We start from the raw sequence: 27,932 nt of genomic DNA on the forward strand, positions 1-27,932 counted from the left end.
TTAACACGTCAGAGAGAAGTTTGCATTTCCGGTCAGTGCGCCGTCAAACATCAAATGATCTGAGCCTAAACAGAGGAATAATAACAGATAAGAGACAATCGTACTGGCGTATCCTCCATCACCGGGGTGTATCGGGTACAAAGGGATTAAATACGCAAACCCATATAATTAATATATCATTTATAGCTCTATAATCAGGGGGTACAGTGGGCCGGACCGAGTCCGTAAGTTGTGCTCGTGGGACATAAACAGCTTAGCGCGGTACTGAAGAGGAGCGAGCATCTACATCTTTGTGAATTCAGTTCATCCACACAGAGCAGTAAACCTCAGAGCAGCAGCAGCAGGTCAGCTGATCACAGCCTGCACACCAACATCATTTACTGGAGCTCACAATAGAAAGCTGTGATTCTTCTCCCCATGCAGAGCCACTACAGCTGATCTTAGGGTTCTTCCACCTTCTGAATCCCACTGTAATCCCTGAGTATCCTCATGTCTGTGTTTAGGTGGAGGCACAGTCACCCTCTACTATGGAGGACACAGAGAACAGAGCTGTGTTTAAATTAACTTTGACAGTTTGTGTCCTGCATAACAGATTCAAGCTGAGTGCATTCATTAGAATTAAAATTTAGATTGGAATGTTTGTATTCTCATGTATTATTTTATATTATTACAATAATATATAATAAGGTTCAGTTAGCTTTACACAAAAAAAGGCAGGTAGAAACGTCCTCCAAAGAACTACTTTTACTTTCTTACTTTGAGTAAATTTCAGAGCCTGTACTTTTTTACTTTTACTTAAGTAAAGAAGTTGAACCAGTACTTCGACTTTTACTAAAGTATTCTTTAACACAAGTACTTGTACTTCTACTTAAGTACAGAATGTCAGTACTTTTGCCACCTCTGGTTGTTGCTGCGGTAACAACTAATAAGAATAAGGAAGTGCCCAAAACTGCAGTTCCTCAAATAGCCACTAGTTGTATCCGACTCGGTCCACATATGCTCCCATGTTAAAATGCTCAACTTTTTTTTTAACTCAGCTGTTTGAAGTTAGGGGTGTGGCTGCAATGATTGACAGGTGTGCAGACACAGGCACCTGTAGCCATCACTTTCATCTGCTCACCTCCATAAATTTAATCACTTAACTGAACCCCTCCACTTTTTTTGAGCGTTTTTACTATCTGACAACTAGTAAGGCCCACTCTAAGGGACAGCCCAAAAAAGTCTGTGCTTCAGTTTGATGAGTTAACTTCTAATATTTTCTTATTCTGTTACTTAGGACTAATTAGTGGGTATTTGTGTTTGTAAGATCAGCTAACAGTCTAAGGATGCAGCTCACTGACCAGTCTAGCCAGCTAACTGAAAATGTTGCACTCCAGCCCTTTTTTTTCTAAATATGATCACTTCAGGCTCCAGAAAAATCAAGATTCTTTTATATTTGCTAGATTGGGAACATTAAGAGGAACTGAAGCAGGTGATCAATGAGAGAGCTGACAGCAGAGATCACCTCATTAGTAAAGTACCTATAAAATAAATAAGAACAGGCCAAATATAGCCAAATATTCAGGTTTAACACTAGTAAGTACACAAAACTCATTCCAAAAGACTAAAGAAGACATCTTGGAGTCATATTCACTAATGGCATTTGCCTGTATTAAGCCTGTACTTGTTCATCTCATGTACTGCAGTGTTTAGGTGAGACCCTGGAAACAGTGTGTGTGTGTGTGTGTGTGTGTGTGTGTGTCTGTGTGAGTGTGTGTGTGTGTGTGTGTGTGTGTGTGTGTGTGTGTGTGTGTGTGTGTGTGTGTGTGTGTGTGTGTGTGTGTGTGCGCGCCTAAGCAGATGTGTGAGAAGTATTAGCGAGTTAGAGTCCACATTTGGGTGTGTATGTCAGTGCAAATGACCCTTGTACCATTTTACTGCCCCTCATAAAAACTGAATAGATAACCAGAGATTTTTGATCAGTGACAAACTTTGATTATTTTCCATCACATGCACACCCAAAGTTATTCCCAGTCACATTAGCTTACTTATGGTGAGTGATTATGGTAACCTTTGCTCATGGTTACTTATCAATACCTGCAACATCCACATCCACACTTCCTGGTCTCAGTAGCTTTTATAAACTATGCTAATCAGAACACTTGCATGTGTGGGCTGTGTCTTACTGTCTATATGAGTATCTCTTTCATAACCTGTGATAGGGCACAAAACAAATCAGATGAACAAAGGACAAATTGCCTGACAGACCAACAGCGTGAGGCAGCTGGATCAGGCCAATTTTTAGTACGGGCATTTTGAAACTGAATTTAAAACCTCCGTGGAGTCTTGATTTGGCATTTTGCATCATTATATTGATGTTTTACTTCATTTTAAAGCAGTAGCTGGTGTTTGATTTTTTTAGAATTTTCTGGCACTGAAGGCAGTTTTTTTTTTTTTTAAGAGCTACAAAGTTGTGGAGACTTAATAAAAAGATCTCATCACTGGGCAGTTATCGAGGTACAGTAGCTCTGATTTCTTACATTTAAACATGTGTCAATTATGTCACTGTGAATATTGTTTAAAGAACATTTTTTTTTCTCTATCCTGTGTTTTAATTTAAAAAGCAGGTAACACATGTTCATAAAACTATTATCTATTTCAGGTCCCTGGTTGATGCAGTGGAGTAGATAACCACAATGGAGGAGCTGAAAGACAGAGGAAAGAAAAGAGAAGGAAGACACAGGTAAAAATTCTTCAGGAATGTGTGTGCGTTGCATCATAAGGTTGTGTGGTTTCATTTGTGCTTCAACTAATGGCACAGATGTGAAACTTAGCATAATATGTGACATGAGAGGAATTTAAATATGGAAATCACATTTATATGAGTGACAGGCCAGGAGTCCACCAACCACGCTTTGATCTTAATTAACCTGCTTGATCAAATACATACAATGGAGGGGAAAAAAGCGGTCTTGCCGACACTTTCTTTCTAGGCAGTAGAAATCCATCTTCCTCGCTGGGGCTTTTATGCTTTGTGACCCATGCAGTGTTTAATAAAACTGGCCCTGTACTGTGGAAGCATGATAACTTGCAGTGGTGAAAAAAACAAAACAAAAACAAAATATGAATAGAAAAGAAAAGAAATTACGTCTGTTTAAATCAAAAGTAATATCTGATTTCCTGGGGTGTAGGTTTACACCAAAGGTTGTTGGACAACCAGTGCTTTACAAATTTATTAAACCACCTGTCATAAAAACAAGAAAATACAAATATTTTAGAAATCTGTCAAAAACAGAAAATTGTATTGTCATTTATTAAACAAACTGAATTCATGTTTTCATACCCAAATATGATTAAACCACTGAAACAACTTTTTTCTGTTCAAGAATGAAAGTAAATAACTGTAATTTGGCATCTTAATCAAAAAATAATGACATCCTTTATTTACTATTGTTTCTGATTTTTACAGCACATTTGAAAAGTCACAGCTAAAAACAATAATTATATGTTAACATTAAAAGCATAATTTTGATTAAAGAGCTTGCGCCTACTGGTGGATTAACCATTATAGAAACATTAAAAAATTTTTTGGTATTTACCAATACTGTTAATTTAGGGCTTTACATTGTGTGGTGGTCTAATAAATTTGGTAAGCATTGCATGTTTGTATTTTCAGTGCTAAAATATTTTCCCCTGCCCTTTCTGTTGAACAGTGAATAAGTAAAGCCTTTCAGTTTTAGTCTATGTTAAGTTTTAACAGTAAAAAAATTGGCTGGTATTTCTGTTTACAGCAGGAACTCACTGGAAGTCAGACAGTTAGTGAATTTCTTTCCTGATTCAGGGACAGCGCGTTATTCTTTAACTAACCAAGCTGCGGAGGGAAAGGTTTCATGGAATCATGCTTTAAAGTTGTTCCTTATTTGCTGCACTGAGAATGAGACAGAAATACATTCAACACCACATGCTGCTTTGAACCAGGCAGCTATTCAATTTCCTGTCCCTGGGCACGCTATCAAGTTTTATTAACCTCTCCATCATTGTTAGGAGGTTAATAGTTGGTGAGATATGTGTTGGTAATGGATATTACCAACACACACACACACACACACATATATATATATATATATATATGTAGACGTATACATAAAGTATTGTGTTACCAGGTCTCCATTTGATATAATTCACAGCCAAGGAAACAGTTAATTTGTTCTGTGCAGTGCTGTGCTTTTCTTTATTGCTGTAGCTGATATCATCTCTACTGTTACTGCCTGCTGTTAGACGCTCCATTTAAAATGTTAAATACATGCTGCAGTTGTAATTATAGTGTCTATGTAGGTATATCTGACATAAAAAAATTATGATGTTGTTTCTGAGTTTAGTTCATTTTCCCACTGCCCTTCATGTGATTATGACGTTAAACAACTTTTGATTTTAAAACCTCTGAACTTCAACAAAAAACTAAAGCTTATGTGTGGAACAGTGTCTATAACGTTTTTAAATATTAACTGCTTTTATATCAGTCATTCCAGTTTGTTGTTGGACAGTTTATCAAATGTCACACAAATATAGTGAGTAATGTAAGATGAGTAGAGGGTCATGAATTTCAGTCACAGCAAGGTGAACCAGGACACCAGCTCCTAAACTGTCAACAGCAGCCAAACTGTGTAACTGCTTTAATTTTTATGAAAAAAAAAATTTTAAAAAAGCATGGCTGAAATGAAAACTTTGTGAGTTTTAATGAGCCATGTAATCGAGCGCACTCTTAAACAGGGGCACACATTATGGCAGTTATGCTGAGGTAGTTATGAATATGATTCCTGCATCAAGGGATGGGACCAGGTTGGAACTGGTCTGTTTGAGTTTGCAGTCTGCAAATAATCAAATAGTGTCACAGGTAAATATTCTATTCTTCATTATAAGTCATTCTTATAAAGGCTTTTTGAGACTGGGCAACTGTAATAGAGGATCTCAAACTATACCCCTTTCCTCCTTGTTCTGAAAATTTGTTTTCAGAACAAATTGCTCTACATGTGCATCTATATTCACGGTCCCAAGCGTTTTCCTGTGTATTTAGTTATAAGGTCTGTATTCCTTTCCAATCTGCACACGTTGGCGAACAGCTTTATATGCAGTTTGTCTGCTCTTTTTAGACTGAGTTAACAAAGTCCCATTTTAAAGCTTCGAGCTGAGTGTTTCCACGTTACCATCTTGGTGTTTTGGTGGATCAGATCTATTTTAGCTAATGGCTTGTGATTGATGAGGCATAAGCTAATGTGCATACCCCGGATAATGTTCCTTTCTTACAATGACCGTAATTTACAAGAAGAACTTCATGTTTTAATCAGCATGACCTGAAACCAGCTTCCCTATAAACTCATCAGGAACAGGTTTACGAAGGTCACAGAGAGAGAGCTATTTTCCCATAACTTTCCAGACAGCAGGAAATCTTTTTGCAACCAGAGGAGAGGCCATGTCCCGGAACTAGAAAGAAATTAAAAACAAAAACGTAGCTTTGAGGCACTTCCTCGTTGGATTTTTCTGTCAGTGATTTCAGGAGCAGTGGCTATGATAACACGTCCTACTGAGTTTTGATAGAAAAATCTGAAAAGATAAATTTGTTCCATCAATATCGTGTCTAATGAAGACTTATTTGCTTGATAAACTTGCTAAAAAACATTAGCTTGTCTGCTCACTTAGCCTATGGGGGGAAAGGCCAAAAGCCAGCAAATATCTAGCCCAAGATTTTTGTTTCCACCCTCTGACTATTGTTCATAGATGAATGATATCATCCAGTATATCCAGTATATTGTATAATCTGTCACTGTCATCCACCCATCAGCAGTCTAGCTTCACGTGTAATAATTTAACAACACTATTCATTATATAAAAATCTTCTGCCAGCATCACTCTGGCCATTCTGAACCACACCTTAATTTACCAGTATTTCCGTTGCTATGGCAAAGCTCACAGTGTCATTAAGTTTCATAATCTCAAGGTAGAAAACCAACACCCTGACAATTATTCTGCACTCTGCATTAATCATCCTGCAGTGGAGGATTTCAGAGAGGCTGATGACATTTTAGTCAAGTAAAGCGTTGCAGGTATGGCCCAGAGGTTTTCTGGAGGCTTTATCGGCTGAGATGCCTGTTGTGTGTCAGTCAGAATCTAACCTGGACACATCAACCTAAATCATACACTGTACCTTTTGTGGTAAAAAAGTTTCACTACATTTCAGACTGGCAATCTAATAAAAATACCCAAAAAAGGGAGAAAATAAAAGAGAGAGAGAGAGAGATGCAGCATATTGTAAGTTTCTGGAAGGGTTATACAAATAGTGTCCAATAAAACCTGTACTCTGACCTTTTGGAGCACAGTACTATCTGTATTGAGAATTGTTTTATAATGGCAGGAATCGTCATTTTGTACTGAGTTTCGTTTACATGTAGCCAGCATCCAACAGACCCTGATCACAATGAATATTTTAAAGTGTACTACTATAAAAAAGCTTTGCTCAGTCTTCTTGGTTTCCTTGTTACAGGTTCATGCACACAGTGTCATAAACCAGCACCCACTAGTTTATGACGTTTACATGTGACAACTTCTCTGCAGTCAGTTTGCATGTAATAAATGTTACGATCACTCATTTCATTTACACAAACGTGACCATGCAAATTTTAAAGAATTGTGCCCAGATACAGTGCTGTGAAAAAAAAAAAAAACACTTGCCCCCTTCCTGATTTCTTCTGATCATCAAATGCATTTTAATATTACACAAAGATAACCCAAGTAAATACAAAATGCAGTTTTTAAATGGTGTTTTCATCTTCTAAAATAAAGGTCCAGTACTCATTCTCTGCCATCTTTAATCTGACTGTATCAGATTATTAGGCAGACATTTTCTTTACACATTATTAAAGTGTCACTGTAGTTTCCTGTGTTCATGGTCAATCAATGTGTATTTCTCAGGGATACGTGGGATCCATTCCAGCTGAACCCCGCAGGAGCTGAGAAAGAACAGAAGAAAAGATGTTTTCAGCTTGCCCAGTATCTGGTGGCTGTTTTTGTGGGGATAGCAGTCTTGACCACTGCTATTCTTGCTAAGGTGGGATCATTTATTTATCAGATTATCTGTTTCTATCTATGAAGTGTTTTATCTGTTTATCACTGGTGTTGAGCAACAGAGGTAGAGATGTCACCATAAAGTCCCAGCTCTGGCTGAAAATCATTCACTTTGGAGACATGTGTATAGCCTTTTCTTTCATAAGCAGACAGACGTAAACAGTTGATATTTGAGCCATTTGTCTTGTATACTTAACAGTTCTGCAGAAAGTGCTTTGGGTTGTTTCTTGGGTTGGTTAAATTGATCAATTTGGATAAACTGATCTTAAACTAGCTTATTTTTAAACTGCAGTGTTATATCATCTTAGTAAGGACTCATAAATAACTGCACATAACAAATATTAGAGAAATCTGTTTGTTTCATGTGTCAGAAAGGTAAAAAAATTTTCAGGCTATATATCAGATTTTTTAATATGGTATCAGACGTAAAATTCATTTATGGGGAAAACTCTATGCAATATGGAGTATGTTATAGGTGTAATGATAAGGGGTTTAAATTAATTTTATTCAAAAATATGTTGTATTTATGTCTTAGTGGCAAATTAGATGTTAAACATTTTGCATTTTGGCATTTTGAAATGGGAAAAAACAAAGAAACTGCACTATAGCTGTATCATTTCTGGGGAGTTTAAACAAATCCAGCGATGAGAAAACCAAATACTATTTTAACTTGCATGCTTAATATTGTATCAAGCATGAGTACAACAAAAACAAAATATTCAAACAAACTGTCTTTGATTAAAATTGATTTGGAATTTTAAAATCCAGGCTTTTTTTTAATGATTTTGGTGCAGTGTTCATAGTTTAGACATTTCGACAAAGAACTCTGATACAAAAAAGGTACAAAACGTGTAAACAGCCTTATCTGTCTCTGCCTGCTTGATCATAAAGTAACATGAATAACATTCATGCTGTTTATGGGAGGGCAGAGTTTACAGTACCGAATGCCTTTGTACCCAACACTGCCTTTTTCCTGTTTTATCTCTCATGCTCTCCCTACTGGCAATCCCCACCTAGCTCCTATTCCATCTAACATCTTAAACTTTTATTATATCATTATATCAACCTGCTTACCGATGAAAATAAAACTTCATAAAGTTGAGCAATCACAAGTTTCTTATAACGTAATGATCATGTTTCCTCTCAGGGCTCCCTGCTGGTGTTGTCAACAATGACCAGTCCAATGTCCCTGCGCAGTCCGAAGGAAAAACAGTTCTACATGCTGATGTTGGTGTTCTGCCTGGTCTTCCCCAACTTCCTGGTCTTTTTGAAATCACTGTGGCGATGTGCCTTCAAGAGCTTTGTACCACCCAAAATGAAGACCATGGCATTTGTATGTTTTTCTACACTTTACAGTTTTTTTATGCCACCAACAAGTAAACTTCTTGTCTTATTCTTATTTAAGTGATTATGAAATTTCCTCAAAAAAGTATCCAAAATCACCATATTTGTTGTATTATTTTTGACTGGTTTCCATTCACAACGCATTCACTCATCTGCAGCCAATAGAAATATTGCATATGTGAGGACATAATTTTGGTTTTACATCTTTTCCAGATTTGCTTCATTGAGTGCCTGGTGTCTCTTGGTACTTCAATCCTTGTGCTGGTCGTTATGCCTCAGTTTGACGTCCTGACTAATCTCTTCATCAGTGGAGGAGTTTGCATTGTGTCTGCAATTATGCAGATAGTCTTCAGACTACAGCAAGATACCTGGAAAATTGTGTTCCCAATCTGTTCCCTCATTCTCACCGGGATTGGTAACTCTTTTTTAAATTACTGCGAGACTGTTTCTCTGGCTTTCTTTTCAGCATTAGTCTGCCACTGAACATTCGCAGATTCAGTGTGGTGAAAAAACAAAAAACACGAACTGCTCCATAAAAATCAAATATAATATAATTGTTTATTACATTTTATGATAATTATCCAATCCAATCCAATTTTATTTATAAAGCGCTTTAAAATCACCCACAGGGTCCAAAGTGCTGTATAATATAACAATAATATACATAAAACAGCTCAATAAAATGCATTAAAATACTTGAAAATTACATTAAAAAAAGTACACAGCTCACAGTGTCAATGTTTAATTAGTGTTAGTGTTAAAAGCCAAAGAAAAAAGGTGAGTTTTTAAAAGTGATTTAAAATGCGCGAGTGATGAGGCCTGTCTAATATGCAGTGGCAGATCATTCCAGAGATTTGGTGCCGCCACTGCAAAGGCCCGGTCCCCTCTGAGCTTAAACCTAGTTTTAGGCACGATCAGAAGCAGCTGGTCTGCCGACCTGAATAACCGGGTAGAAATGTAAGTGTGTAGAAGCTCAGAGAGATAGGGTGGGGCAAGACCATTTAGAGATTTAAAAGTAAATAAAAGAATTTTAAAATGGATCCTAAAACGAACGGTTAACCAGTGAAGTGACGCTAAAACAGGTGAAATGTGTTCATGTTTGCAGACACCAGTTAAAAGCCGCCCAGCAGCATTCTGCACCAGTTGAAGGCGAGCAATAGCGGACCCTCTAAGCCCCATATAAAGTGCATTACAGTAATCCAGGCGAGTGGTGGCAAAGGCGTGGATTACTGTTTCAAAGTCTCGCCTTTGGAGAATTGGCTTTATTTTGGCAAGTTGCCTCAGGTGAAAAAGCTTGACTTGACCACAGCATTTATGTGGCTATCAAGCTTCATGTCTGGATCTATTTTGACTCCTAGGTTTGTTATTGTTGATTTGAGAAACTGTGCCAGAGGACCCAGATCTACCAGAGGGGTCACTGAGTTATTGCCAAAAACCATCACCTCTGTTTTTTTCTCATTAAAACTTAGGAAATTTAGAGGCAGCCATGCCTTAATGTCACCTAGGCATTTAAGTAATTGTGCCACTGAGTAGGAGTCTTTCCTTTTAAGTGGCACATGGTAGCACGTAATTAGTTCAGAGCAGTTATAGTAGGAGGTTTAGCAGCCATGTTAGCAAACTTTTCCCACTCACAAATTCAGGGCAGGATGTGGATGATACAGAAAAAGATAGAGCCGACAGTTATTCTCTTCCTCCTTTACATCACGTTCCTTGTTTTTATCTGTTTCTCCCAGTTACATTAACAGTTCTCAATCAAGGTTTGTGTTTTCAGGTTTTGACTGAAGTGATCTGCTTCTAATTGTCAGTCAGCTCTTTTTTTTTTAGCTATCTTTTCATTGTTGCTTTGTTTACCCGATTCTGTCTCAGTAATTCCGCCACCCTCATTACAACAACCATCTCAGATAAATGATGTAAAATTTGTTAGCTGTCAAGACAATCCTGTCAAGTTCTGACATGAGCTTTCAGATTCAAATCTGCATGTAGTTTGTGGGCTTCAGATTTTATGATTTTTACAGAACATGTATAAATATTGACAAAGTTGAAGATTCAGTGTAGATATAAACTAAAGAGAGAAGTATGTGGTTCATTAAAAGGGGGCCTATATATTTCTTCCATACGTGTACAGTGTTGCAATGACGCTTGTTTTAAACAATGCCAAAGTTTCAAGTATTAAGGTAAAAGAAAGAGGGTATCCTAGTATAAGATAAATAGGGATTATTTTGAACTGTAAAGCTACTCTAGTAGAGCCCAAGAATAAAAATATGGAGCTGGAAATAAACATAATAGGTGCCGTTTCAGTGCCATTTGCATAGACAACCACCTAAGTAACAAGCTACTAGTGTATCTCCCAGAAATATATGTATAGAAATAAATTGTTTGTCCAATTATACTGTAGTAGCAAATCCAATAAAGAGAAAATATATATAAAGAGGAATGCAAAGCTACGAAATCACTTTTGTAAAGATTAGGCAAAGGCAAATGATGCCTGGGGCTAAAGAGAGCAATAGGGGGGAAAAAATAAGTCAGTACAAGTGGACGTTATTAGCATTTTGTCAGAAAGTAAAAGAACCAACCTGTTGGTCTTAATTTTGTGGCATTCTACATGTTTAAGTAATTGTCCAGGTAATGGCATTGATAACTGAGCAGTTTACCTTCTTTTTAAGTCAACAACCAGGGGAAATCATTGACAGCCACTTTAATATCGCATTGTTGAAAAGGCATACATGGATATAACAGAAAGAGAAATGAAGTTTAGGTATGCATTTATTGACTGACTAATTTGACCAACAGGTTACTGCCTCCTGGGAATTGACTATTACGTCCGTGTAACATCATTTGTGGACAGACAAGGCTCTGACTGCTATATCTACGTGGGACTTGGAATTTTCTCTTCCCTACTTGTCTCTTTGTGCTGGTGGGAAAATTCAATACAAGCAACCAACCGCATGCAGGTTTGCTGTTTTTCCATAACAGAGCTTCAGCTGGATGTTAAACTTTTCCAAGCCTGTATGTTTATGATGAGGACACTTATTTATTTGACATGATCAGTGAGGATCCTTTTTCATCTCTTACCCCACAGGACACATTGTCAGAACTGGATGGTTTCAGAGACTTTGTGTTTGTCATCAGCAGCATTCTGAGGATATTGGTGATAGGTAATTATTTGCCAACAATGTTTGTATTGATGCAAACAGCAGAGGGGGAAAAAAAAAAAAAACATGCTGGCAAAATTACACATGCTCTTGTAGTATATTGTTATTGTCCAACACAACGGCGTTGGATGCATGATGAAAAAGCTCATCCCCCATATTCACTGGAGAACAAACAGATTTCTGAGATGTCAGGGGTGCAGATGGATTGCGGAGGATGTTCTCCAGCTGTGATGAATTCTTCATTTGTTGTTTTCAATATATGTAAAACTAAGCCATCTATTCTGCACAGCACACCACTATCAATCTATTCCAGTTTTCTTTTACTTAGTTAAAAATCCAATAAAATGAGCAAACTACATTTTATTTTAACATCTATATTTATTATTCCAAATTTGACACATTTGACACTTATATAGTGCTTTTTTACTTTAACTGAGCACTCAACTACAAGTCTCATTCACCCACACATTCATACAAGTGCTTTTTTCTAGACCTAAGCACCTTGTCTAACATTCATGCATACACTCACACACTGATGGATGGGGGTAACTTGGGGTTTGGCATCTTGCCCAAGGATACTTCAACATGTAGACTGGAGGAGGCAGAAAGCTAACCACCAACCTTCTGATTGGTGGACAACCCATGGCCAGTGCTCAGGAGGTACAGCACAGATCTGTGTTATCTGTGTTGCATCTCTGTACCTGTGACAGATCAAATTTTGTCTTCTATCCTTGTGGAGTTTTGAAAGTTACCACTCTTATTGTTTACAGTATTTTCAAAATAAATATATTCCCTATTGTAACAATATTTGCTTGTTACCAAACAAAGAGCATTTAGAAAATATTGTTTTATTGTGGAATAAATGATTTTTGAAATTGTCCTGAAATGCAGGAGGGGTGCATCTTTAAACTTAGCAAGTATAGAGCCTGCCTTTTCTGTTGTAGGGGCTGTATACCTGATCTACCACGTGCTTATTGCAAAGAACATCATCTGGTCAGATTTCAACCTGCACAATGACGAACTCCTGACAATAGGACTGGGGGTGTTTTTCTTACAGGTAAGTAGAAGGAAGAGAACAAACTCACATAGACACAGACAGACAGATGTGGTATATAAGCAGTAGAGTGTGTGAGCATTTACTATATACATGTATGAGCCATGGTTCTTTTTTCCCTTGATTCACTTGGGGAGATACTCCCTAAAAATTACAACTTTCATAGAATATGATAAAAAATAAAATATTTAAGTGTGCAGCTTTGCTTTACAGTTTACAGGTGCACAGTAAACAGCACCGAATAACATCCAACCTATCTCCGCTGAATTATGTCTTTGTATAAATAAAGTCAAATAATCTCTGAGGTGAAATAGTAAAACAGACATGGCATGATTTAAAAATATCTTTTTGGACTCATGCAACATGTATTAAAGTTACTGTAGGAAGAATAAATGTGTCTGAAGGTGATTTAGCAGAAAAACACTTATTACATTATTACATTTAATAATTTACTTTTGATGGCTCACAGCAGGTTTAGTCTAGATTAATTACTTAATATGACAGAACTTACTGAAATCAACCAAAACTCATTCACACTGATTCTTTAGTAGCTGCAGGTTTAATCAGTCAGGGGTCTCGTTATCCGCTACTTACTCGCCTGAGGCATGATAATTATAACATGTTCCAACTATGATTCAAATTCTGAAGTCTGAAGCACTTTTTTTGCACTACATTTTTTCTTTCTTTTTTTTTTAAAGACATGTCTTAATTGGTTCAGAAACATATCTTATTGGTAGCACTGCAGTCTGAGCAAATGGCTGCTTTAAAACTTTAATTGTGTGCCTCTGACAATAAATTAAAATTGGTCTAATAAATATTTCCTTTATCTCCTGTCCCAGGCCTTCTGTGCAGCAGCCTGTCACTGGTTTGGGGTGGTAGCCTGCAAGATTCATGCTGTCAGGATGAGTTTTGCCCTACCTCTGTGTTGCACAGGACCTGCAATGCTGCTGCTAGGAATTTTACTTTTTATAACACAGGCAGAACAACTGGAAGGCGCAGCGAAAGGAGACATTTTAGGTGAGGGTTTTTTGTTTTGTTTTGTTTTGATTGTCAGTTTTACATGCATTATATATAATTTGTTTATAAGGACAAGGTCAAGTGAAATTGAACTACCTTGTATAAAAAAAAAAATATATATATATATATATATATATATATATATATATATATATATATATATATATATATATATATATATATATATATATATTGCATTCACTTTATAATTTTTTAGTTAGGGGTGTTTCCAGGATTTTTAATAGGGGTGTCTACTTAATAAGTAGCCAAATAGTACGTAAGTAAGTTTCAGCATCCAAATATACTTAAAGTACCCAAAACAAAAATACTCATATGCAGAGCGGACCCTCTCAGAATCATAATCAATACTGATATATTATTGTATAGATCACTTTGGTTTTGCAGGTGGACATGATTTCAGTTACCTGCATGCTGATGGGTAGGTTTATCTATAATGATATACTAGTAGAGTTATTAGATATATGGTATTTAAACTTTAAAATAAATCTTATGAAGTACAAAGTACAGTATTTGGGGGCAATCATATTTGAGAGGGGTGCCACCCCATATACCCTTCTGTTGTCTTCCCATGCCCCTGCTGAACACATCCCTGCTTCACTACTAGCGAATCTAACCACGATTGCAGGAATTTGCTGCTAAGCAGCCACAGTTGAGGCTGCACCTACTACTGGTTCCAATCAGTGACAGACTTCTACATTATGTGTTTAACCCATTTGGTCACAATACAGGAAGTTTGGTGGAAAAAAAATTAATCTTCTGCTTACATAATCTTTTTAGGTAGGAGATGACAGAAATTAATATTACAGTACAATATATAACTACAGAAAGTGATGTACACAACTGTGTACCAAAGGAGATATGCTATATGACAATACACCTCCTAGTATTCCTGTATATAATTGGAACTGCAAAATTAATTGCAAAATAATTAAAAATTGAAAAATATTCCACCATGACCCTTCAGGGGCACTGTATCATTTGTATATATCTAAAAAAAAAAAAATTAAACTACACATAACTAAGCAGAAAAATGTTTGTTTTCATTGCAGAGTTTTGCGACAGCTTGGTCTTTCTAAGCCACAAGAACACAACATCCGTGGTCTTACTCGAGCTTACCAGGAGCATGTGTCGAACTTCACTGAACAGGTGTGTTTGTGTGCTGATAAATGTGTGAATGAAATGTACCACCTGAGTACTTCAAGTGATTACTTCTAATTACATTTCAAGCAGTTTGGTCATTTATGCATTTTCCAAATGTGAAAAAAATGCCTTAAAAGTACTTATTGTGCAATTTCTGGTGCATTATCCTATAGCAATATATTAAGAAACCAATGTACAGATAGCTTTGGTATTTTAGCAACTTATCTGTGCTTAGCTCAAAATATTTACGGACCATTTGATTTACAGCCACTACTATCAATGGCCTTTTTCCATGCTGGCACTGGAGGGAGTGTGCATGTGGTCAGGCTTTGTCACAGCTACCTACTACGTATGGAAGATCAAGGTATCAGGAAAAACACAACACACACGCATACACCTTTACTTAATCAGGTATGAGAAGAAGTGAGGAAATATGTTTTAGATGATTAGAATCCCTAAAAAGATGTTAGTTTCCAGTTTTCATTTATTATACAATGCTGCATCAGATGCATACACCAAAGAAATACACCTAAATACCCCTCTGCTGTACCTTCTATTAGGTCCAGCGTATAGAAAGAACGTCTCAACTCTTTGTTCGTCGACTGTACGAATCTGCTTTCATTGACCTGTCTCTTCTACTCAACACCAAGATGAAAGTACCAAAAGCCAAAACCCAAGAAAGGTGAGTGTGATCTGAGAATAGTTTCCCTGTTGGAAATCATTTCTGTGTGGTCATAAATTAAGTGGGAGAATGAAAAAAGAAAATTCACAAAGGGTGATAACTGTGTGCAAATGCAGTGGAGACACAAACATTCCTTCAACAGGAAATGCAGATGCGATGCATAATTTATTTAAAGTGTGTGTAGAAGATATGCTTTTGAAGTTGAATTCATACAAACTTGGATGTCTCTAACAGAGCATTTCTTTGTGTAATGACACATACACACACACACACTGTTGTGACAAAAAAAAAATGATGTTGATGTACAACAACAGCAAAATTGGAAACTCACTTTTTTGCATTACCGAATTCGTTGCAGCTGCACGTTTGTATATTTTATGAAACCATTGCCACAATGGGTGTGTAACATTAATGAGCCTCCATAGCAGATGTTTCCAAGACGTGCATGTTCACAGCATGAAATGCTTTAAAATTCTGCTACAACTTGTCCCTTCCCCTCTCCTTAACAGCAATGATGAAATGCAGAAGTGTGTGATCTATCTTTGCGCCACCATGTGGCATGAGACCTACGACGAGATGCTGAAGATTCTCACCTCCATGTTCAGGTTAGAGCCAGTACCTCTGAAGACATCAGGGGCAATATGTGCAAGCATGCGTAGGCACAGCTATATAAATCTGATGACAATAACACATGTGAGTTTAATGCATTTATTCCCAGGTGTACTAGCATCACACAGCATTGGTTTAATTTCTCTTTTACATGTCTTTAAAGAGCAAATTAAAGACATATTAAAATCTTGGTTTGATTCACCTCCACCTCCTTAATTTCTCATCAGGCAGGTGTCAGTACACAGGTGGGATTTTGAACCAGAGAGGCAGTTAGAGCTGATGTAAAGTGTTTTTTTTAAAAATGTAAATAAAAGGTCAAATTCATTAGCTTATGACCTAATATATTCAAGGACTTAAAAAATCTAAAGTGCTTGGGCTGCTTAACATTTAAAAATGCATTTTCCTCTCATTCCTGTCATTTCCTGTTGTGCATTGACTGTTTGAACACACAAAAAAAGACCTAAATGAAAAGGCTTTTGCAGTATTGCTACAGTCATCGGCTATTGTTTCAGGTTGGACCGTTACCGAGGGGACCCAAAGGAGGAACATAAGGACTGTTTCGAATTTGAGTGCCACATTTACGTAGACGACGCCTTCATGACTGAGGAGGGCACAGGGAAGAGGCTGGTGAATTCTTACGTTAATGACTTGACCCGAGTTGTCATTGAGGTTTACAGGTGAGATTATCCCTCTATCAAATGTTTGTCTACACATCTATATATCTCTCTTTTTAACTAACCACCTATGAATCTTTCCATTCAGGGTGTTTACCAACAAAGAACCTGATGATGTGTCGATCATTGAGACCCCCTACGGTGGCAGGCTGATGTTTGTTCTGCCGGAAGGCAACATGCTCTATGTTCACCTAAAAGACAAAGCACTCATCAGGAACAAAAAAAGATGGTCTCAGGTACAGTTTAGTTTAGTTTAGTTTAGTTGGGGCATGTAAATTATACCTTGTGTCACCAAAAGGCTTCACTTGGATTTTAATATTAAATATTGCTGTTTTTTCTCTTAGATAATGTACATGTATTATCTGCTTGGCTGGAAGGGCTACATTGTCAAGAACCCTCAAAAGATCCCGGTGAGACCTTTCGGCTGTTTAAGTCAACTTCTTTTAACATTGTGTATAAATTAATATAATTTTTCAATAACATATCTTTTTTGTTTCCCCCTAGCAATTAAATAACTTTTCCAGAGCAAGTTTGGTCTCTCTTGATAGTGAGACTTTCGTGCTGCCTCAGTATGACAATGACAACAAACGCAAATTCATCTCAGATGACAACACATATATTCTGGCTCTTGACGGAGACACCGACTTCCATCCTAAAGCTGTGATTCTGCTTGTAGACAGGTGAGTAGCAGCTGAATTTAACTTGTTGATTTCTGTCATGGCTGAGAATTGAGCCCATTGTCCACCATAAATCACTATTGTAGAAAATAAATACTTAATAATTAATTTTCATGTAATTTTGTGATTCAACCAGTTAGAAAAATAGGTTTTCAGTCATTGTTGCATATCAAATATTACAATTAAAAAATGTTTGCATTCACAGGTTGAGGATGTATTACAATGTAGGTGCCGCATGTGGTAGAATCCATCCTACTGGTATGGGTAAGTAAACATTTTTATTAAAAGCATTAAAACTGTGTGTTTGATGCATATGCATTCCACCAGATGTGGGAATACATTTAAATATATTTAAATTAATAAATAAATGTTTAGGGCAGCATGGTGGTTAACACTGTTGCCTCACAGCATTAAGGTCTAGGTTTGGATCCACTTTGGTAACATTTTTCTTTTTAGTAAGTGTCTTGATTTCTTGAATGAGGCTAAGCATGAGGGCAGCATGGTAGCGTAGTGGTTAGGACTGTTGCCTCATATCAACAGTGGGTTCAAATCCTCCACTGGGACCTTTCTGTGAGGAGTTTGCATGTTCTCCCCGTGTCTGCGTGGGTTTTTTCAGGCACTCCAGTTTCCTCCCACAGTCCAAAGACATGCACTTAGTGTACTTAGGTTAATTGGTGATTCTAAATTGCCCACAGGTGTGAGTGTGAATGGTTGTCTGTCTTTCTGTGTTATCCCAGCAACAGGCTGGCCTTATGATAGCTGGGAAATTGTTTAATAATTTGAAAATTGTAAAACATAAACCAAAACTGTATAAAAGCATTCAACACGCAACCGAGACAGTTGTCTCTGAGTTTTGACAAACAGTGTCCAACTAGTTTGGTGTAAAAGTTTTGGAAGAATAAAACAATAGAATAATATATAAATAATAGAATAATATAAAATAATAAACTTTTTTCCATCCCAGGTCCCATGGTGTGGTACCAGAAGTTTGAGTATGCAGTAGGTCACTGGCTCCAGAAGACAGCAGAGCACGTGTTTGGTTCTGTGCTGTGCAGTCCAGGATGCTTCAGTCTGTTCAGAGGCTCTGCCTTGATGGATGACCATGTTTTAAAGAGATACTCAACAACTGCACAAAGAGCTCAAGAATATGTGCAGTATGATCAAGGTTGGTAAACAAAACCACAAGATCAGCAATTTTTTTTTTTTTTTACTTTGCTTAGTTTGTTCTCTTAATATTCAGACTCTGTGTCCAATTTTTTACATCTTTTTTAAAAATTTTCCTTGTGCGTGTGCACTCTTCTAGGGGAGGATCGATGGCTGTGTACTTTGCTACTGCAGCAAGGCTGGCGTGTCGAATACAATGCTGCATCAGATGCATACACCAACTCACCACAGGAATTTAAAGAGTTTTACAACCAGAGGAGACGATGGGGACCTTCAACATTGGCTAATACACTGGACCTTCTCCACAGGTTAGTGTTACATATTATTAATAATAGCAGGGTATCATTTTACGACCATCAAGCTTTTTACTTCACACATTAAATAAAACATTAAATCGTTTTTTTTTTTCATCTTTATTTGAATTCTTTATTTCGTGATTTCCAGGTCATGTTTATAGGCTATAATTCCTAAAAGGATTTCTACTGTCATACTAATTCTTTTGTGGTTGTGAATCTCAGCGGTTCAGAGACAGTGAAGAGAAACCAGTCCATCTCCTGGCTTTACGTCCTCTACCAGATGTTTACTGTTGGATCTTCTATCCTGGGACCTGCTTCTGTGACTCTCATGATAGCAAGTAGGTTTAGGTGTAGTTAATGACTCTACTAAAATTATTAGGTGTGTTTCAGTGTCTCAGTGTTTGCAGCAAGGCTGATATTTTCATGTCCTGTACCAAGTTAAGTTGCAGCTTATCTCATATCCTTTGTGATGCCTCACTTCATCCAACTTGCTAGTTAGATATTCCATCACTAACTTGCTAATTAGTGATGGAATATTTAAATGCTTATTTTTAATGTTTTAGCTCAGCTTTTGTGAAGTGTGTCCTACAGATGTCCTTAGAAACCTGTGACTGTCTTTAAATAATGCTACTCTGCAACACAGAAATCATTTTTCACAATAGAATGACAATAACTAAGCAAATCCTGGCAGAAAAAGTCATATTTCTCCAGTATGTACAGTAGCTATGGTGTGCAGATTAATTTTAAGATTGCTCACATAATGTTAAGTTGCATAATAACTTGTTTAAAGATTTGATTTAAAAGACTTCAGATGTCTTAATTGTTCCTAAAAACTTCACTTCATCATGAGTAAATAGAAACACACAAGAAAAAAAAAATTCTTCTGACCCAAGTTCCCTGCATTTCACACAATAATGTCTTTACTGTACAGAATAAATTTTGTTGTATGTCACATTATAACAAATATAGGTAAACTTTTTTAAACAACATTAGAATCCACAATTACAAAGTGCCTTATAAGGGTTCATTTTGAGAAGTGAAGAAAATATTGAGTTTGCAAGTCTGAAATTCTCTGACAAGTTATTAGGTTAATTTTACTCTTTGATTGGGCCAGATTGATTGGCCAGTCGCATTGTATAGTATGGTAGACTAGAATACTGCCTCATGGTTTTTGCCTGTGTGAAGCAGTAATAGCGTTGAATATTGATCTAAAAATAGCTGACTTTTGCCTGTTTTAATATGTGAAATATCATCAGGCCATTAGCTTGCCGACCAAATTCAAATCAGTTCACTCTTTGACCAGATGTTTGTGCTAAATTTTTTAGGGAATATACAAAAGCACTACATTTCCTAATGATAATACTTTTATCCATCAAAAAAAAAAACAGGAAAAAAGAGCAACCAAAAAAGGATGAAAACATTCATTCTGCAGAGTGAGTTTAAGAATTTGAGTTCTAGTGGTCTGTAAACATGTATCCTGGGAGCAAAACTTATAAAAACTACAAATTTATAATCTGAACTGTGATGCATTTTTGGCAGTCATCAGTCATCAGCTTCACTGGAGGGAACTATGTACACCAGTTTTCATAAAACACTTATGGACACGGCCCAGCCAAAGACCGGCTTTGTAATAACCTGTAATGGTGACTACAGGGAAACTCACTTTGCTGAGCCCATCTGCATTAATAATCTTTCTGCATTAATAACTTCATGCATCTACCTGCATCAGTTATTTATTTTTTGTCTTCTATCTCCATCCACCCTTTCCTTCCAGGTGCCCTCCAGTTCGTCTTCAAACTCTCGGGTACAAACTCCATCATCATCGCGTGCGCTCCCCCCGTGTTCTACATCCTTGTCTGTTTCTTAACCAAGGCTAATACCCAAATAACCATTGCTGCCATTATGAGTATTCTGTATGCATTCCTTATGACAGCATCCTTCTTTTCCATCATTGGTGGGTAAAATCTTATTTTGACTTTATATTGCTGTATTCAGATATTTTTCAAATAAATGTATAATAAATGTACAAATGCCACTTTCCATTTTAGGTGACATGGTGATTCAGGAAACCTTCTTGACCCCCACTGGACTGTTTTTAATTTCAATGGCAATCATGTACTTGATAACAGCTCTCCTCCACCCTGAGGAGTTTTGTATGTTTATATTATTGTAAACATTATTTCACATTTGTATGTTATGCTAACAGCATTTTTTTTATGTCATGTAACATTTTCTTGTTTTGTTTTGTTTTGTTTTTTCTTCCAGTATTGATTGGCTATGGTCTGATGTATTTCATCTGCATCCCCAGTGGATATCTCCTATTGATCATCTACTCACTGGTTAACATGGACAACGTCTCCTGGGGCACAAGAGAATCCAACAAGTAATGCAGTTATCATTTAGAGCAGTAGTATTTTAGACCAACACTTGTTTAATTTGTTAGCATTAAAAAGGGAGAAATTAATACCCTGTAATTAAGACTCTCATTATCAAATAATGTTACCCTGCAAGTTCATAACCTGCCTTCTTCTATAAGTACTGGTGACATAAAGACCCAAGAGTAGAAAAAACTGTGAAACTGAGCCTGTAGAGGACTCTGAGCCTCAGTCATTGGCTCATAAGAACTACTTACACATCAATCCATCCATTTTGTTCTGCTTATCTGGGGCCAGATCACCGAGGCAGCAGCCTAAAAGCAAAGAAGCCCAAATGACTGCACTCCTCATCCTCTCTTTGGGAAAGGCCAACCACACTCTGGATGAAGCTCATTTCCACCTCTTGTGTCCGCAATCTCGTTCTTTAGGTCACTACCCAAAGCTCATGACCATAGGTGATGTTAGGGACGTAGATTGACAGGTATTGACAGCTTTGCTATCACGCTCAGCTCTTTTTCTTTTCTTTTTTTTAACTCTGAATACGCTCAGCTCTTTAACACAACAGACTGGTGCAGCTTTCGCATCACTGCAGATGCAGCCCCAACCCATCTGTCAATCTCCCGCTCCCTTAACTCGTGAACAAGACCTGGAGATACTTAACCTCAACTTGGGGCAGCAACTGTCCCTGAGCTGGAGTGGGCACTCCACCCCCCCCACTTACACATACACTAAACTAATTTTTTTGCCTAAATTTCATCCAAGTTGAAAGCAAGCACTGTGAGCATCTACCACTCTAACACTACATACAATACATATGAACAAAAGTAAAGAAAGAATATAAAGAAAAACCTTATAATTCCAAAGCCTTATGATTTTAAAGAAATATGCTAGTCTCACCTGAAAGTAATGAAAAGTATACACACAGTTGTGGGGTATGAAAATGATTAGTCATGTAGAACTGACAGAATCCATCAGCTCATCCATTCCCTGTTGCATATTTGAGGTTCATTCCTGCGTCATCGATAAACAGCTCACATAAACACACAAGACAACAGAGAATTGATTTATTTTCTATTCATGTAATCCCTGTAATCAATCTTTCTGACCGTCCTTCCTGATATCTGTCTGTCTCCCTGTTAGGGGAGGAGGAGCAGAGAAGAAAAAACACAATCTTCTGTGTGACAAAACCTGTAAACTCTGCTGCTGGGACATGAAGATACAGGTATGGTCACCAGACAACTCCTGGCATACCTGTCAGCAGGTGGCAGACGAATGGATTAATGAATTCTGTTATTTTTACAGATAACCCAGGAAACAGAGAATCTGATAATTCAGCAGATCACAGGTCAGGCTGCACAGCAAATCCAAGCCAACACAACCCCCAAAGATGAAATACCTCCACACCCAGCCTTAATGTTGGAGCCTCAAACCAGACTCGACACCACAAAGGAAGAAGCTAAGGAAGAGGCTGCTAAACATCTAGCTGAGGAACAGAAGAAGAAAGCAGCAAAGAGCAGTGACCTGGGTTCCAGTAAAAGGTGCCAATTTTTTCTTCTCTTTTATTTGGTCAATAATTATTTTCACTAGTCCACAAGAAATCTTTGCAGCCATTTAGTCAAAAACCCTACATAGTAATGGTCAAATCTGTGATACAGTCCAGTTCAAGTCTCAAACAGAGCACAACCGTTTCAGTGAAAAAGAAATAGTCCTAGATTTAGATCAGCATCCTCATCTAAGGACAAAAACAGATGCGCATACAACAAACCATTCGCAACAAGTGCATGTGCTGTGTGCAGTGACGACAGTATCGACGAAAACAGCATAATGAGTTCATCTGATGAAGAAGACAACGATGATGATGACAACTATATGATTTGTGAGCCAGTAGAAGAGCTTCCTGCTGCTGGTGAGAAGCACCTTAAATTTATTTTGGTCCCAAGTACAATATGCTGTAATTTCCAACTATACATTATGTACATCACAGTATACTTAGTGTATGTAATAGAGTAATGATGCCATCTGTCTGATCTGTGTGTGTGTTTATGTGTATGTAGACTGGGTGCACCCGGTGAAAGAAGAATTTCTGAAGAAGCTGACTTATGCCAACATGAAGAGAAATCTGCAAGAACAAATACGGTAAATAATAAACATCATTCAAGTATTTGTATGTTTTGATTTAAAAAAAAAAAAAAAACTCATGGAAAACATGTTTGTTTGTATATATTTCTACTGGTAAATTTCAAACAAATATCCAGTGTTTTAATACCCAATGAAGAAAAACTGTATTATTTCCTGTACATGTACGTGCATGTGTGTCAGTTTGAAGCACACTGTTCTGCCCTGAGCTGTTCTCAAAGCACAGTACAGTTACTCTGATGGTAGAGCTGCAACTGTGTAATTAAACTGCTTTTCTCCTCCTCAGATATGTGCTCCGTAACAAAGATTATGATGATGTGTGTGAAGACTTGGTCCTAATGTTAACAGACACACTCAATGTAGAGCTCAGTACAGTGGGACCTGAAGATGTTCTGTCAGACATTCAGCTGGAGGAGTTACAACATGCACTGAACAGACAGGTGATGGCAATTGATTTGGTTCAAATAAAATAGTGGCGCGCTGCTTTTTAAAATGAAATGGGATGAGTTTGAGAGGAAATCTATTTCCAGTGTTTTTAATCTTTTGAAAACCAAACTGCTGCTGCAGAAAAGGAATGACTGACTTGACGTCTCTCTATCTCAGGCTCGGCAAACCCTTAAGACCAATCGAATGGAGAAGTTAGAAAAGAGAGTGAAGAGAGCCATTGAGAAAACACTCACTGCCCCACAAGTGCAAAGACTAGATGAGGTAAGATGCTTATTCAGCCCCCAGTTGTACAATTGTTAGCACGGACTGGTTAGGATCAACTGTACAGCTGAAAATTTTACAGATAAAAGAAATGTATTCAAAATGGGCATTTTAAAAATACATATTACTGTGCATGGTAGATGTAAGAGTTTCTAAAGTTTACCTTTTGTTTTCAGTAATTAAGGTATAGCCATAAAAGTAACCATCCTGAAATGTTATTTCATTATCAAAGTTCTGATGGCTTCAAGAAAATTAAATTAATATTTGTTAAATGGAGCTTTGAATGAGTGAGCAATTAATAAATAAGTAATAATAAAGAAAATAATACTGTATGCTTATATTTGTGTGTATTTAGAATGAGAAAGACTTCTGGGACAAGCTAATCGACCGCTACCTGACACCGATCATGGAAACTAAAGAACATAAGGAGATGGTCTCCAAAGAACTAAAGTCACTGCGAAACAAGGTCAGCAATCTGCATTCACTGTTTCAGGAAATGTGTCCTTCTCTTATTTATTTATTTTTTACATGAATTGTGTTTCAAATCAATTCTGTGTCTTGATTGTTTTGATGTTCAAATACTGACAATGACGAGCTTTGTTCACTACAATACAAACAACTGGATCTCCTACAGTCGGGGAAGTCCAAGCCACACATTGGTCTAATGCAACATGTTGTCATCCATGTGCATGTGCATAAAAGCCCATTGTTTCTCTTAAATACACATACCTAGAGAACATGAGAGCAAAAAGACACCCTCCTCTAATCTGTTGATAGTTGGAAGAGCACCTTTTGAGGGGTGGGTTTATGGTAGTTTGCCAAGAGATAACTTCTCTTCTAGGAGCCAAAAATCTGTCCAAACTATCTTTCTTGGGAAGTTGTTTTGATTTTCTTAACATAGACTTTATTTTCCTCAGTGTACAGTATTAAAGATAAAGAATATAATTCATGGCCAACCAAATTATAAAAAGCAGTTTTTGTCTGTTAACACCAGACTGACCGGCTGAATGACGCCTGCAGCAGGGCTCCTTGGTGTTCTCGTTGTTGGGATAATTCTTTATGTTTCAGGCTGTATGTCTGCTGTAGCTGCTTTGCTGCAGAATGAATTCATGCTGTATGATGGCTATGAATTGCATATTACCACTTATGCAGTAATGGCTGGCTGTTTTCTCAGTCATGCTGCGATTAGAAATCTATTTGGTTACCTTGTTAGATAACAAATTATTAAGAAAAAAATACCCTGATGGCCAAGTTGCAGGTGGCGAGTGACATTCTCTTACCTCCCCACAGGCGGTCTTCCTCTATTTCATCATCAACGTGCTTTGGGTGGTAGCTACCTTCTTCTTGCAGGCCATTGGAAATGATGTCATCAGCATCAAGATCCCAAAGTTATATCCAAATGGAACTGAAAGTGGAGAATACCTCAAGGTTGGGACCTACAACAGAGACTCCTAAATGCATGCACTGCAGTTAAAAAAGACTTAAAGGAGGATTGTGACATCTTTTTAAATAATTGTTTGTACTCCTCCAACACTGTTGTTGCTTTTTTTTCTGACAGGTGGAGCCTCTCACTTTGATGTTTCTGCTGTCTTTTGCTATTCTTCTCATTGTCCAGTTTCTTGCCATGTTATATCACAGGTAAACATATGCTGATTTCACATCGCTTCAGATTTAACATTTTTTCGCAGGTTCTATTTTTGACAAAATCACTGACTTTGAAAACTAGGCAGGGAAATCCAGCTGGTTTGATTGAGAAGCAGAGAAACGTAATCAAAGTTATTAATCTGGCACTGAATATTCCCCCCATCATGAGCAGGGAATGCTCATGATTCTGTCTTTATAGTTATAATGACTTTGCCCTTGTCGCTATTGTCCATCAATTTGTTCATTTAAATTTTTCCACATTTTCCCCTCATGTTCATCCCCGTGCCTCTTTGTTTTCAGAGTCTACACCCTCATCCACGTGGTCTCCTATCGCAGCTCAGAGAAAAACTACAAAGAGAAAGATGATGTAAGTAACTCAAAAACATACACACAAATAATCAATAGGATTGATTATGCTCAGGTACTATGCCACGAGTTGTATAGATAGATAGATAGATAGATAGATAGATAGATAGATAGATAGATAGATAGATAGATAGATAGATAGATAGATAGATAGATAGATTTAATACTGATGAAATCTTAAAAATCTGATGACTGTACAGCGAGTCCTGAAGAGTTTTTTCTGTTCAGCTGTTTTTTTGCATAAGGATCTCATTTTAACTGTTAGCTCTTAATAGCTAATTTGGGGTACAAAATCTTTCTAAACAAATATAAAGAAAAAATAAGGGGTCCATTTGCGGCACACAGAGCGGCTCATTGAATGCATAAACTGGAGAAGGAAATGAAACTTCTGGGGAAAATAAAAACAGCAGTAGTGAAAGAAGCAATCAGAGCCTTAACTTATGTAAAAGTACTAATACTGACTAATTCTGCTTGAGCATCAGTGCATTTAATTACTGGATAAAGTGAAAGTATAGCAGTATCTACTAGATACATGTAAGTGGCTAGCAAAGAATATACTTATATTAATTATTAATAGTAATTAATTTAGAGCAGTGATCCAAAACTATGGGTTCATACACCTTCAAAGGGTTGGATAAATCTGATGGTATGACGTGATATCAAAGGAACAAAGAAAAGCAAAGTTCACATGCACAAATTGTTAAAACTTTGTAAAATATTTGATAATTTTACCTCTTTGGATCTCTATTTGTTTCATTATTCTGTTTAAAGAGTTTAAATTAAGCTAATTGAAGTGTTTACTGTGGAACCTCAAACTACCCTAAAATGTAACACTTTTTCCCACCTGCAGTACCTTTGCAGGTCGATACAGGCGTGCAAAATAAAACAGACAAACAGTGAAATCTACAATAAATCCCTCAAGTTCCAATTATGTGCAATGCTAAGCTCAGGTGAAGCCAAATCACAGGAGCCTTGCCATAGAGGATGAATTTAGTGCCTCAAACCATTTCAAGATTCCAACAATGTAGTCTCAGTGAAACCAGTTAACATACAATTCTTTAACCCTAACACAGATAAAGTATCTCGACTTAGTATTTTATCTAAAATATGCATTTTAGGTATTTAAATGAGTCCTAATTACAAATGAAGCTAGATGCAACAAAGATGATAGCAAAATGTTTCACAGCTGAGACGCCCTCACTCTTAGAAACATAGAAACTCCTGTGTCGTGGAAAATATTGATTTATTTGTCAGTGTAGCCCACAAAAAAAAAATGTTTCTGTGTCTGTATATCATCTAGGATGACATTGATGATGATGATGTCTACACTCTGGAGAACCCCACAGCTAATGGACTTTTTATGACAACTGAAGACTTGTAGTCAGTAACAAGGAGATGTGCCTACAGAAACGCAACAACCAGCCTACACTGGCATCATCTGCAAGCCTCTTACCACCTGAGGCCTGTTTTCATCCACTGCAGTTCACTTTCCTCTGCTTTCAATATGCATTAAACACTGTACATTCTGGTCATGATTATACTACACACTGTCACACAGTCCTTGTAGACATGCCATGTCTTCGGCTTTCCATCACAGGAAATAATTTACTTTTTATCTATTGTGTAGCAGCTGTTTTGCCTCCCAGTATAATCCAGCAGGGGAGGCCAAATGGCACAGGGGAAATCAGTCAGAACAGATCCAATAAACTTTGTTTGCTGTTGCACAATGAATTATTAACATGTGAGAATGGGATCTAACACAATATCAAAGGATG

The 27,932-nt window shown here is 37.2% G+C and overlaps 1 protein-coding gene across 1 annotated transcript; it reads left to right on the forward strand.

Moving 5' to 3' along the window:
- The first annotated feature begins 2,675 nt into the window (after nt 1-2,675).
- chs1 (chitin synthase 1) lies at nt 2,676-27,538 on the forward strand. The gene is made up of 34 exons (XM_030722467.1): nt 2,676-2,722; nt 6,946-7,081; nt 8,246-8,431; nt 8,656-8,857; nt 11,233-11,393; nt 11,522-11,597; nt 12,539-12,651; nt 13,488-13,665; nt 14,736-14,832; nt 15,094-15,190; nt 15,387-15,508; nt 16,018-16,113; nt 16,630-16,794; nt 16,880-17,027; nt 17,136-17,201; nt 17,296-17,471; nt 17,674-17,732; nt 18,433-18,633; nt 18,772-18,940; nt 19,151-19,266; nt 20,703-20,882; nt 20,977-21,081; nt 21,194-21,311; nt 22,444-22,525; nt 22,606-22,841; nt 23,100-23,209; nt 23,358-23,439; nt 23,726-23,879; nt 24,043-24,147; nt 24,503-24,613; nt 25,438-25,575; nt 25,706-25,785; nt 26,092-26,158; nt 27,458-27,538. Exons 1-34 carry the CDS (start codon nt 2,676-2,678, stop codon nt 27,536-27,538), a joined length of 4,260 nt encoding a protein of 1,419 aa, XP_030578327.1.
- The last annotated feature ends 394 nt before the right edge of the window (nt 27,539-27,932 follow it).

Source organism: Archocentrus centrarchus, chromosome 3 (genome assembly GCF_007364275.1).
Source record: "Archocentrus centrarchus isolate MPI-CPG fArcCen1 chromosome 3, fArcCen1, whole genome shotgun sequence".
Taxonomy (NCBI): domain Eukaryota; kingdom Metazoa; phylum Chordata; class Actinopteri; order Cichliformes; family Cichlidae; genus Archocentrus; species Archocentrus centrarchus.